Source organism: Haliaeetus albicilla, chromosome 12 (genome assembly GCF_947461875.1).
Source record: "Haliaeetus albicilla chromosome 12, bHalAlb1.1, whole genome shotgun sequence".
NCBI lineage: Eukaryota > Metazoa > Chordata > Aves > Accipitriformes > Accipitridae > Haliaeetus > Haliaeetus albicilla.
The window spans coordinates 21,692,743-21,705,175 of NC_091494.1; the positions used below are offsets into that span (position 1 = coordinate 21,692,743).

The 12,433-nt window shown below is 50.1% G+C and overlaps 1 protein-coding gene and 1 long non-coding RNA gene across 2 annotated transcripts in view; both read left to right on the top strand.

Moving 5' to 3' along the window:
- Nucleotides 1-968: 968 nt before the first annotated feature.
- Nucleotides 969-4,876, top strand: LOC138688303 (uncharacterized). Its single transcript, XR_011327334.1, has 2 exons — nucleotides 969-1,686; nucleotides 3,354-4,876. It is a non-coding gene; the product is annotated as an uncharacterized lncRNA (long non-coding RNA).
- A 1,511-nt stretch (nucleotides 4,877-6,387) lies between these two features.
- Nucleotides 6,388-12,433, top strand: part of ST8SIA2 (ST8 alpha-N-acetyl-neuraminide alpha-2,8-sialyltransferase 2) — a 33,899-nt gene continuing 27,853 nt past the window's right edge. Inside the window, exon 1 of the mRNA XM_069798483.1 lies at nucleotides 6,388-6,611. Within this exon, the coding sequence (XP_069654584.1) occupies nucleotides 6,514-6,611 (98 nt within the window). The 5' untranslated portion in view covers nucleotides 6,388-6,513. The remainder of the gene's footprint in view (nucleotides 6,612-12,433) is intronic.

Genomic DNA, 12,433 nt, shown 5'->3' on the forward strand with positions numbered 1-12,433 from the left:
ATGGGACAAGATTAATCAAACCTGCCAACTTGAAACAGGCCAAAACTAGAGTCAAATATGACCTGTGCTTTAAGGGCCATGAAATGCAGACAGAAGTACTGTGATGAAGGTGTACTGCAGAAACAAACCTAAAAGAAATGCCACATCTTAGCAGCTTTGAACTGAGATAAGAGACAAAATTCAAAACCCGACAAGGTCTCAATTTGGCATCTGAAACCTATATCTGTTATCAGACACTTAAAATCTACCATTATAAGTCAGAAAATCTTATTAGTTTAGAATTATCTTGCGGGGATGCGTTGTTAAATTCAAATCACTGCTGGTCGTATGCAGAAAATGGGCATGCTTCATATGCACCGAGCACACATGTGCGTATTCTGAGTCACTGAAAATATGCCCTTGCTGGGTTAATCATTTTTCTGTGGGGTGGGAAGAACAAGGGCCAAGCGTGTGGGTTAGGGTAGAGGCAGGGAACAGGGCAGGTATCTGTTTCAGGACTATCAGCAAAGGGCTGCTTTGTTCCTCTGATGACAGTACAAGACAAATGCTGCAGGCGCAGGTTTGCAGGCAAGGCTAGGACAGCTCGGATCAGCCTGGAGTGCCAACACTGGGGTGGGATTGACCTTCGGGCACTCAGTCCTCGCGGCTGAGGAGTTTTGCACAGGTTGATGGAAACGCAGCGATCATCCACGCTTTTCAAAGCTGAAGCATCTTCCAGCCTTTTCTTCTCCTGCCTTCTGCCTTGAGCACCGCAGTGGCCTTCAGCGTATCAAGGATGAGCAAAACTTACCCAGGTTTGAGACACCCTCCCCAAAAGAGGGTGTCCCCCCAGTATGTGTATGTGTATGTGTATGTGTATATATATATGTGTGTGTGTGTGTGTGTGTGTGCACACAGCACTGCCACCCAGCGGCTTGCTAACCGCAAAAGGGAGGGGTTGGTGCAAACTTGTTTTAGGTTAGTTTTTTCCCCCCAATGCCATTAATATGCTATAAAAACTTCATACAAGCACGTACTCAGCTCTGCCTTCCCAACCTGGAGGTGCCCAGCTTGGCACGCACAGAGGGCTAGGCTGTAAAAGCGTGCCAGCTGTGCAGCTGCAATTGGAAATATCAATACCTTAGCATCGGATTCAGATAAAAGGCAATATGCAATTGTCACACATATTCTACCTTTTCCCTTTTTTCTACCTTTTCCCTTTTGTGTGCACGTGTGGTTAATTGTGAGGGGGAGGACGGCAGACCTTATCTCTTGCGACTAGTGGTGGCAAAACTGAAAAAATGTTTTCATTACCAGGTGGAAGGCTTTTCACATGCAAATTATCAATATCATTGTGAATGTGTCATTTTTATTAATCCAAACCAGCTTACCTGACCAAAAAGAAAGAAAGATCATTCTTCTTTTATATCAAACATTTTGCTCTGACAATGACAGGTAGTATTTGATGAAATGTTGCATGGATCACTCCATTTTTGCAGTTTACTGCAGGAGAGAAAGAAATAGAAAGGACTAATGGATGGGGTTGGATTTGGGGATTTTGGGTGGGTTTTGGTTTGGGGTTTTTTTGCTTTTGCTCTTTTTCTCTTTAGGACACTTCTCCTAAATGCCAGTCAAATGATGCCAGTTTACGTAAGCGTTTTAACTTCTCTTCTTCAACATCAAAGAAACTGATCTGATTTTATAGATGTGAGTATTTTTGTCTCTCTATTGTGTGCACTTCCCCTTCAGACACCGGGAAAATAAGGTCACATTCCCTACTGAGTCCATCCTTTTCTATTGATTTTACTTTCTTAAAATCCTAATAGAGCTTGAAATTAATAGAGTTTAATTTTCTTCTCCCTTTCTTGTGAACCACCAAAGCTTTCTTGTTGCTGCTACACCACTCTGGGTATAAAGAAAATGATAGACTTGGAGTCCTCCTTCCAATGGCAAAAATCCCTGAAAAGAGAAAATCAGGAGGGTTTCGTCTCTTTCTCCAAGGAACTAAAGGCTCTCCCTTCCAGCCTAAGAGATAAGGAGCAGGGATGCTTCTTCACTCAGTTCAATAGGGGACAGACCACAGAAAGCTACAGACCCCTCTTATGTGGCTAAATTCAAATTCACTGATGCTAGGACATGTCTAAATGCCTCTGCTAGGGCTGCATCTCAGTGCTGCCTGCTTCTCAAAAAAGAACCACATTCCTATCCCCCCTGCCTACGACAAACAACTTGTCCAGCATTTGGGATTCCTTTAGTAAGACCCACAACTCCTCCGGGAGGCAGGTGAATGCACTTTAGTAACGGACCTAGCTGCTTTGGGATCCAGCTGGAAAACATTCACCCAAGGGTACATAAAGCCAGGTGAGGACACTGACAGGTCTGGAAGCTGCTTGGTTATTACCAGTGTTTCTCCATCCATGAGCAAAGAGGCTGGAGTTGTACTCTCCAATCCGTTGCTCTGCACGGAGACCAGCAAGAGCATTCAGGAGAAGATGGAGGGCAGAAAACCTACTGAATCAGCGTCCTTCCTTCCTGTTAATGAACTTACTGGGGAGGAAAAGGCACTCCATGCCCCTCAAGAGTCGCCTGACTTTTGCAGGAGGGACTGAGGGTTTCGTTGGAGAAAGCACCTAGAGGCAGGTTCGTTGCCAATAATGAGGCAATGAAACATCGTGACCCCGGTTAATACAGGTTCCCATTTGTCATGCCCGTTCATCACATCAGAGTACTGTTTAGCTGAATAAAATGGGCTGTAAACTTTGTTCATTTTGGCTGACAGATATGATAAAGGTTATGTGTGTTTTACAGCATTACAAATTTGATGGAGGAAGGTCCCCTGAGACCTCTCGCTGCACCAGGTCTTATCATTCATCATAGCATGGCAAAGACCTCACGGGTCATCCTCTCTGTCCCTCCTTCGCTTGCTCAGGAGCCACTACCTTTCTCAATGATGCTTCTCACATAGATTAAAAGCATTTTAAAAATGTATTATTTTTGCACTCTCTGTGTATCTGTGCCTTTCATACCCGCATCTTAAATTCATCGCCTCTCTGCCAGTTGTTTGTAAATGTCCCTAGGTGTTTAACTCTTTTTCTCTGAATCCTCTGAGCTATTGTTGGTAGATATGGCTATTACATATTCCTGATATTTCTCAAAGGTCAAAAGAAAATGTAAAAATGCCATTTCTTTTCTCTTCTCCCTTCAAAGCAGCAAAATGCAATATTGTTCTGGTGCAGTTACTTTTGCCGATATGCTAAGAATTTTTTTTTTTTTAAGTACACCTTATTGTATTTACTGCAAATGTTCTGGATACAGAATTATTTCCTCAAATTATTAGGAACTAGAAGATATAATAGCCTTTCATTCTGTTTCAGAACGTATTACTCTACCACAACAGTCTATTTGCGACAGTTTGCTCTCATCTTCCTGCAACCCATCTTACAAATGAGACATAAAATTGAGGCTCTGGACTCTGACGGACCCAATCCTGCAACATTTATGCACCTGTTTAAGCTGAATCATGTGAGGATTCATAGTAAATGGAATGTGCAGAATGACTAACGCTTGAGGAACTATGGCAATCGCTCCAGAGCAGTTTGCAGTTCTTCAGGATAATGAGCAATGCATGAAACTAGGGTGCATTATCTCCTCCTCCCCAAATCTGGCCAGGATGCTGTAAAGGATGGACTTGGAGCAAGTGCAGAGTAAAATGTCCTCTCCTGCACTCAGTGTGTATTATATTCAATTCTTTCTATCACTGTGGTAAGACTCCTGATCATGCAGAATTTAGCCCTCATCAATGCAACAAGATCTCTAGGTTTTCATTGCAGAGTTGCACTTGCTGATGTTATACAACCTTGTTAATTGATTACAAAATAATTCAGCAAGCTGCACTCTTCCTGTGTCTTCTATATAGTTTGCTGCATCCTCATTCAAAACTGGCTGTACTTCAAGGTCCCAGTCCCCCTGTTTGAAGCCTGATCAACTGAAGAATGACCTTTCTCTCCGATCTACATCTTTCAGAGGAATAAAGCAACAGATGACACCAAGTACAGGATTCACAGAGCTCTTTGTGCAAGCCCCTAGCAGTGGAGCTCTCCAGTGAAGGGCACCAAGCTTAACTCTCAGCTCACCCTGCAAGGAGGGGTTTTTTTCATTTCAGTTAATAGCAGCATTTCCATCGACTTAGGCAGGAGCAGAGTCAAAGCCCAGCATGTCTTTTAAGACAAGCTACTCCTCAGCAGAAGCAGCATCTCAGCAGATAGGACGTCCCTGCCCCTGCAAGAGTCCTCATCCAGAGAAACCGACTCCCACCACACACTGAAGAATCCCCCCACTTACTGCTCAGTCTCCATCGAGATTTCTGTTCTTGCACATTGCCACCGTGATTGGCAACTGAAACGGAAAGATCAGACAAAAGAAGCTGAAACACCACCTGGGATGGAGCTGAAAAAGGTGCAGGAGCAGATATCTCCATCTGTATTCTCCAGTAAGACGGGAAGCCAGCTGTGGTGTGGTAGTCCTGAACCACGGGGGACTGGTGCTCTGCCCCGCTGCATCTCGGGAAACCCCAATGTCAGTCCTCGCACCAGCAAGGTCACCTCAAAGCCTGTTTCCTCATCCTCAGGCCAGTCACACTGCTGTGAAACTCCAGAATAGGGTGAGCAAAAGGAGTCCAAGAACAATAAAACGGAAGGAAAATGAGGCTTTTCTCAGATTTATGCAGAAGGTAAATTATGGGGCTACTTACACCACCTAAAATCACTTTCTCCCTAGGGGCCTGAATATGCTCTATTATAAAAGCTGTATACTGGACTGTGAATTTGCCATATATACTACAGTGTAATTGTACCAGACTCACCTATGTTGTATTTTTTACCTATAAATGTAACGGTGATTTGTTTGTCTCCTCTTTCTACAAGAGTTTCAGAATTGCTAGGAAAGCACATCGGCCGTAACGGGCTCCTTCTACCATTTAATCCCGATAAAGAGAAAAATCTTCCACTGAGTATGCCTTCCCATACACAATACCGGTGTTATGCATCCCGGTACGTCTGTACACACTTACCCCCGTGCAAAGCACCTCGGTGTCCTCCGTAGGAATCACACAACATTGACAGCGTATCACGGCCTGAGCAACGTACTTTTGTATTGATGCAAAAAGCCATGCACAGAAGGGAAAATGGCAGCTTTCCAAGTGGCCCCAGTTAATAGCTCTGTTTTGCTTAACGGTGCCTCCCATTCAGACTAAAGATGCTGTTTTAAATATGTAAGCAATTAGTATCTCTCTCTCTCAACACATCTGCGCTGCTTCTATCTGCTGCATTATAAATCCACTGCATCCCTCTCCAGCTTGGTGGTGCATATATCACCAGATATTCTGATTTTCAGCAACTTTCTGGTCCAAAAGAATTATGCTTGGATTTGGTGATGCTCTGCCAGGCTGGCCTTGCCTCACCCCCCGGGACAGCCAGCCTCGCCTCTCCAGGGCTGGCGCCGGACTAAGAGATAACAGGGATACAGGGAAAGGACTTCTTGGTCTTTTCTGGGCTGTTCTTTGGTCCAGCCAGTCCCTTTTTCCTTCTTCCTAACTTTCATACACTTTCATCTCCTTTTCTGGATGGAAACGGCGGCCTTTTCCGTCCGTGACAAAACCTAAGGGTACGCCTGTAGCCTGCAGGAGGTTGCTGGCAGGAGCTGCGCGTGTGGCAGAGACCCATCCAAGTGCCCCAGAAGCAGAGCCCCTTGTGCAGTCTCCGCTTAAATAAATTCTGCCCGTTCCAAGCAAGATTCAAAGAGTCGTGGCGGGACCGGTATGGTTATGACAGTATTTATAGTAATGCAAAAGGCTTATTGATACTAAAATAGGAATTAATAGTAACAGAGATAAGTGTGATCAGTTATTCAGCATCTTGTTTTACCGAGTGTTTTCCATCCCAGAAGATCTGCTTTATTGCACGCACCTTGCGAGAGAGGGAAAGGCACAGTCGCCATCGCAAACAGTAGTTAGCTTTGTCTTATTTTATTACAGTTTTTGTCCTTTCGGGGAGGAACCACCCGCCTGCGCGTACTCCTCCCCCCCCGCCAGGACTGACCCCGCCACACCGCGCCGGTGCGCGCAAGGTCGGGGACGTGCCGCGGCCGCGCAGGGGCAGCGACAGCGAAAAGCAAAGCCCGCTCGCAGGGGGCACCTCGGCGGGCGGCGGGTCGGGTGGGGGTGGGGGTGGGGCTGCGCGCTCCCCCCGGGACGCGGGGCAGCCGCTGCCGGGACGCCGCGGGCGCCCACCGCAAACTTTGACGGCGGGGGGCGGCGGGGGGCAGGGCCCGCCCCGTGCGCCCCCTCCTCTCCCCTCCCCGCGCCGGGCGGGGCGGGACGGGCGCTCCGCGGGCGCCGAGGGGCGGAGCGGCCCCGCCGGGCGGCGGCGGCGGCGGCGCCGAGCCGGGACGCGGCGCGCCGCGCTCCGCACCCCGCGGAGCGGCGCGGCGCGGAGCGGCCCGGCCCGGCCCGGCCCGGCCCGGCCCAGCCCGGGAGCCATGCCGCTGCCGTGCCGGGGCTGGACGCTGGCGTTGCTCACGCTGCTCGTCGGTTTCCTCATCTTCGCAGATATCTCCGAGATCGAGGAGGAAAGCGGGTAAATACCCCCTTCCCCGGGGCGGAGGGGCGCGGAGGGGCGCGGAGGATAGGGGTGCTGGGGGCGGCGGGGGAAGAGGAGGAGGAGGAGGAGGAGGCGGCGGCGGCGGCGGTGGAGGGGGGGAGCGCCCGGACAGTTTCTTTGTCTCCGGCTCTCCCGGTTTCTTGCCGTGCTGAAGTGGGAAGGGAGCTCGCTCCGCTCCCGCGCAGCGCCGCGGAGCCGGCGGCAGCCCCGGGCGGGACCGCCCCGCCGCCCGGCAGGACGGGGCGCGACGGGGCACGGGGCCGGGGGGGAGCCACGCCGGGCCGGGCAAGGGTGCGGGAGCTAGTACCGCTCCCGTTAGAGACGCTGGGGTACCGGTCCGGGCAGGGATGCTGCGGCGGGTACCGGTCCCGTTAGAGACGTGGAAGTGCCGGTCCGGGCAGGGATGCTCTGCCAGGTACAGGTCTGGGTAGGGATGCTGGAGCGGGTACCAGTCTGGGTGAGAGGTGTTGGAGCAGAGGGTTTGGGCGCGGGCAGTGCTCAGGTGCCGCTGGACTGGCGGGGCAGGTCCCTCAGCGGGATGCCGGTGCAGGCAGTCTGCTGGCCAGGGACGGTGGGGCAAGTTGCAGCCCAGGGGGCTTGGGCAGGGGTGCTGGTCCGGATGGGCGTGGCAGAGAGGGGTGACGGATAAGGGACCGGCCTGCAGGGTGCTGGACCGAGGACCAGTCTGCGGGGTGGGAGAGGCGGAGCAGGGACCAGCTGGTGGGGGTGATGGAGCAGGGTGGGAGACTTCAACCCACTCGTCTGTCCCCACGGGCGGCATCAGGGGCTTCGCGATCACCCTTTCCCGGTCACCTACGAGGGTGGGTGCTTACCTGCAGGTGCCTGGTATGGCAGGGGCTAAAGCGGCCCCAAAGTCTGGGCAGGGGAGCAACACCCTACCCACCCCATAAACCCCATCTCTGAGGGCTGCTTGGAAACTTAGGGGATGAGAGGAACAAATGCGGAGAGGAGGGTTTGCATTAACTTGAGGAACTCGCTACAGCAGTGAGGGAAAACAAATAATTCTGGTAATGTGGGGTGCACTCGTAGTGCCCAAATGGCACAAGATCTTTCTATTTGGGACCGGGTGGCATTGTCCACTGTGTTGCATCAAAACAAACACCTGGCTGAAATTATAAATGAAAGGCGGTGATGTTTGTCATTGTTTCATTGTTACATTGGATTGGGTGCCACAGGCAAAGAAGTGCTTTAAAGGTCAGTAGCCTTGTCCAGAAACATCCAGCACCGGACTGGAGGTTACCAGGCTAGATGAATTGTTGCTCTGCGATGAGCTGGTACTATCTATATAATAATAAAGGAAATTAAAAGCTTCTGAAGCATCCTCCCCCTCGGACAGACTGCTCTGATCCTCTTGCTTTCCTCCCATCTTCTTTTCCGGCTTCTGTTCTTTCTTCTCTCGCCTCGTCTATCTGCTAGATCTGTCCGCTAGAACTTGCTGTGCCCTTATTGAAAATCTATTCTGTTTTGTTACTTACTTGTCCTGGTTTTCACCCTGGTTCATTAGGGATTCCCAGTGTTGTGGGTTTTTTCTCCTCTCTTTTCTGTACATTGTATGGAAATTGGATGTTTGCTGGCTGCTTATCTCCAAGCCCTGGCATCCGAGTTTGTTGCTGTAGTTCCTCCAAGGAAGTACTGCCAAGCAGTGCAGCGGCAGAGGCGGCAACAGGGTCAGATGAGTTCTGTAGAAACGGCCAGCAGCTTGTTTCATACAGCATTTCAGACATTGTAGTGCACGAGGTAACTAGCAAAGGAGAGGAGCACCCTACGCCCCGGGGAGTGAAGGAGGGGTCCTGCCGCCTGGTGCCCTCTGATATGCATTAATCCCAGACCATTCATAGATAAGTTCCCATATAAGCTGTGCTTCTCTTACAGGGATGCACAGAGCAAAGGTGAGACCCTGCTATATTAAGAAGTAATCATGAACTAGGGCAAACTGACCTTTTCTCTTGCTTTGCCCTCTCCCACCCACTTCTGTTCCCCATTGCATCTCCGAAGTGGTTCGGGTTTGATGAGCTGCTTCATCCCAAAGACAGCAAGGGGCCAAGCACTGTTCATCTTACACAGTAAGCTCTTAGCACAGGAGCCTGGCACAAAAAACACATCATCCCTGTGCTGCTGTGGTACCAGGAATGGTCAACACAGCGCTCTGACCTGACTGAAGTATATTGCTGGGGAGATGTGGAAAAGCTGAGTGCCTGACCTGCAACAGATCAGGGGACGATAAACGGTTTTCAACTTTGAGGGCCGCATGATAGCAGCATCTTTTGCAACAGGCCCTGTAGGTAAAGGGGACTGCATGACAGCAAAGTGCACAACAGTGTAGAGAAAGACACCCTTCCAAAGTTTTCCAGGAGCTCTCTGTGTTCCAGGAGGGAACAGCTCCTCTCTGTGAGAGGTTTGGGAGATACCGGATATTTGTGCAGCTCTCCTCCAGGTCAGGAATATTTGGCTGATGGATCGTGTGGCTCAGTATCCTCCTCCACACCCCCGTAGACCACCTTCACTTTGGTCAGCGCAGCCCAAGCATTAAGGAAAGTGAGGAGCTGGCCAGGTGTCCCCTGGCAGGTTCAGGGCACTGAGGGGGGCTGGGAAATGCAGGCAGGTGCAACTCTTTTCTTCTTTTTCCTTGGCATCAAAACACTCTCTAATTATTGTGAGGAGCGAACAGCTTGCCCACTTTTACACATACCCTGCCCCCCACCTGTGATTTGGATTGTCTTTAGAATATGCCTCATACGGGTGGGAGCAGGGGGGAATATATTTCTCTCACCTACAAATACTGAGAAATTGCAGAAAGAACGAACAAAATGTTCATTAGGTACAAAGTAAGAATATAATATTACTGGGGAAAGAACAACAACAAAAAAAATCATGCTATTTCCCTGGACAATAAGTTGCCAGCATCGCAGATGAAGGTAGGAGCCAAGGGTGGCTGGAGCTCCTCTGCCTGCCAGAGGCTTCTGAGAAAGATGTGTGCTCCTTAAGCAGTCCCACCTTGCCCCTCAGATATTCTTATACCACCTCCTGCAGCCGGGAGATACTGAAACAAAGAGGTGTCAGGGCAAGGATGAAAATTCAGCAGTTTCTTGCTCCCAACACCGTGTCACTCTCATTAGCCTGTTCCTCCCACCCTGCAGCCAGCCCCGTGCACGGGTTTTCATCCTGCTACATCCCTGTCATTATATATACATATCACCCATAGACGCATCGCTCGAATTGCATGCTCGGCGGTGCTGCGGGATGTCAGCGGGCAGGCAGACGCGCTCGTCCCACTCGCCTTGGCTCGCTCCTCGCACTCGCCGGCGTGTGCTGCCGCGGTGAAGTATTGCCATTGCGAACGGTCTTGGCACTTTGTTCCCGAACAACCACCTGGTTCCGGGCTGCTGAACTTTTCCTGCAGCCCAGTGGCGCCTACATCGCTCTGGCTCTTTGTTTCCCTGGAAGGAAACAAAAGACACATTCACTTGGGGAACGCTAATGCAATCGCAGCCATTTCTTCATCCACCCCAGGATAGGGGAGCGGGCCAGACCTCTTGCCATGGAGGAAGACAAAGGACTCGGCATCGGGTGGAATAATTATTGCCGGTGACAAGGAGGAAAATTCTGCTCCTTGCTGGCAGTTTAAAGGGACTCTTTGTTATTATGCATCTGCTGTAGCAATTCTGCAGGGGTCCGGCTGTGTCCTGATTGTCTGTAGAGGGAGCTGGTGACCTGCTGCCACCAGGTGACTTCTCAAATTAGTGTGTGAGCCATCTTAGGGAGCACTTGACACTTGGTAATGGGTTGGTCTTAATATGAGTCAGCCTTTTCTCTGCTGGTCCAGACCATATGCCTTTCCATCCTGATTACAAGAGGAATTATATTCTGCTCTTTTTAAGTGATGAATTGGAGTATCTAATATTGCTGGCCTGCCTGGAAGCTTGTCAGTAAATTGCCACTTTTTCCTCATGTGCCCTTTTCTAATGCTTGCCTTTCAAAGGCTCAGGAATGCCACAAAGAGATTTTGTGTCCTTTACGGTGGCTGATGTGCTTGCTCTGAGTGGTCTGTAGCGTGCTGTAGTCGTAACACTTCTTGTCAAGGTTGGTCCATGGAGTATAAATGTCCTGCTTAGGTCTTTCAGGCTGTGATTTACTGCACCTGACCCAGAGTTAGTCTAAGACTTGCTCTCCACCAGAAAGTTTTGTTGAAGAAAGTGCTATATTCTAGCGACATACACTTTTGTGCACACACACAGCGGGTGGACACAAGGCAACAATTATCGGGTCGGTCTGGAGGAGTAATACCTCTCTGCAGGACAGAAGCCCGCAGATACCCTGTAACTATTCATGTAAATGGAGCCAATGGAGAGACCTTTGTACTCATTGGGTATGGCAGGGCTCTAACAAAAGCCCCATGACACATCGGGCTGGAAAATAAAAGCAATGTTGGAGTGATCTGAGTAAGAAAATACTCGGTGTAGGCTTTGATTGCAACTCTTCTGATGATAACTTGAGCTCAAGCAGCCAATTTCAGGTTAGCTGCAGAGCTCCCGTTCTTTTCTGTAAAGCACTCCTTCATCTCCTGCTGCCCTGCAGGGGCAGGGGTAGCTACCACAAAGACATATCCAAAACCCCTGTGCTCCTGCCTACAGCAAGCCGAATGAGATGAATCTCCGTAGCTTGTTTCCTTAAGCTGAGCTCTGAGGGAGTGGTGGGAGCAGTGGTACCTGCAGGGAATCGGTGTCCGGCAGAAGGGCTGGCAGCAGCAGGATCAAAAGCACTAGCAGACCCCTGAGCAATCCAGTGGAACAAAAAGAAAACCCAGCACCATGAATGTAACCAGTCCCTCTAAGGCCTTTCCAGCAGAGTTGGTGAAAAGTTACTCTTTGGCCCAGTCCTGATTGTCAGGAGCTTGCAAGACCCCCAAGGAAGGAATTTCCGAGCTTGCCAGTGAGGAAGGCAGTAGCTGTGGTAGGAGGACGCGTGTCGCCAGTCAGCGCTTCTTGGGTGCAGAGTTGCTGGACCCATGGTCAGTCCCACCCCCAGGAACCAGAGCAATGAAGAGAGCAAAGCAGTTCCCACAAGGGCTTCAAGTTTCCCTTTCGTCCGGGTGGGCTTTTTGTTTCCCACCTCTAACCCTGCAAATGCACAATTCCAGTCTGGAAGGCAAAGGAAACCTTTTTCTCTCCGCAGAGAACAAGGAGTTGCAAATGTTGGTTCATTTAGCGAAGGCTTGTTGAGCAGTTAACGGCGAGGTTAAGTGATTCAGCCGCCAGCAGTACAGTGCCCGCTCCTCCGTGCTACTGCCGTACTCGTGGGCAGAGAGCGAAGCCCTGGGACCACAGCCAGCAGTGACACAGCAGATCCTGCTGCAGCTGTGAGCCCTCCTGGCCTCTCCCGGACGTGGATGAAGGGGTCACTTTTCTCTTGTATTCTCTGCAGCAACCATGGTTATTCTGCTTGGACATCTGTTCATCGGTGCCTACTTGCATGTCAGATGTGCTTTTAATCCTCAAGGAAAGCATATAACGGGAGCTCCCTTATCTTTCCTTGGGCTTTCAGGCTACAGGTATTTTGGTTTTTCATCCCTGAGACCAGCACTACTTAAATACATCTACAGGCACTGTTGCTATAAAAAGCAGTTGTTCCGAAGACAGACTTCTTTTAATTGCCTCCATCATTTGTTTTCCCTGGGCCTGGGTCATCCTCAGCAGCAAGAAATAAGCCTGAACTACAACATTAGACAGTAATTATTTTGCCATTTCTCTGGTTTCCATCCCCAGTTGCTTCTGGAAACA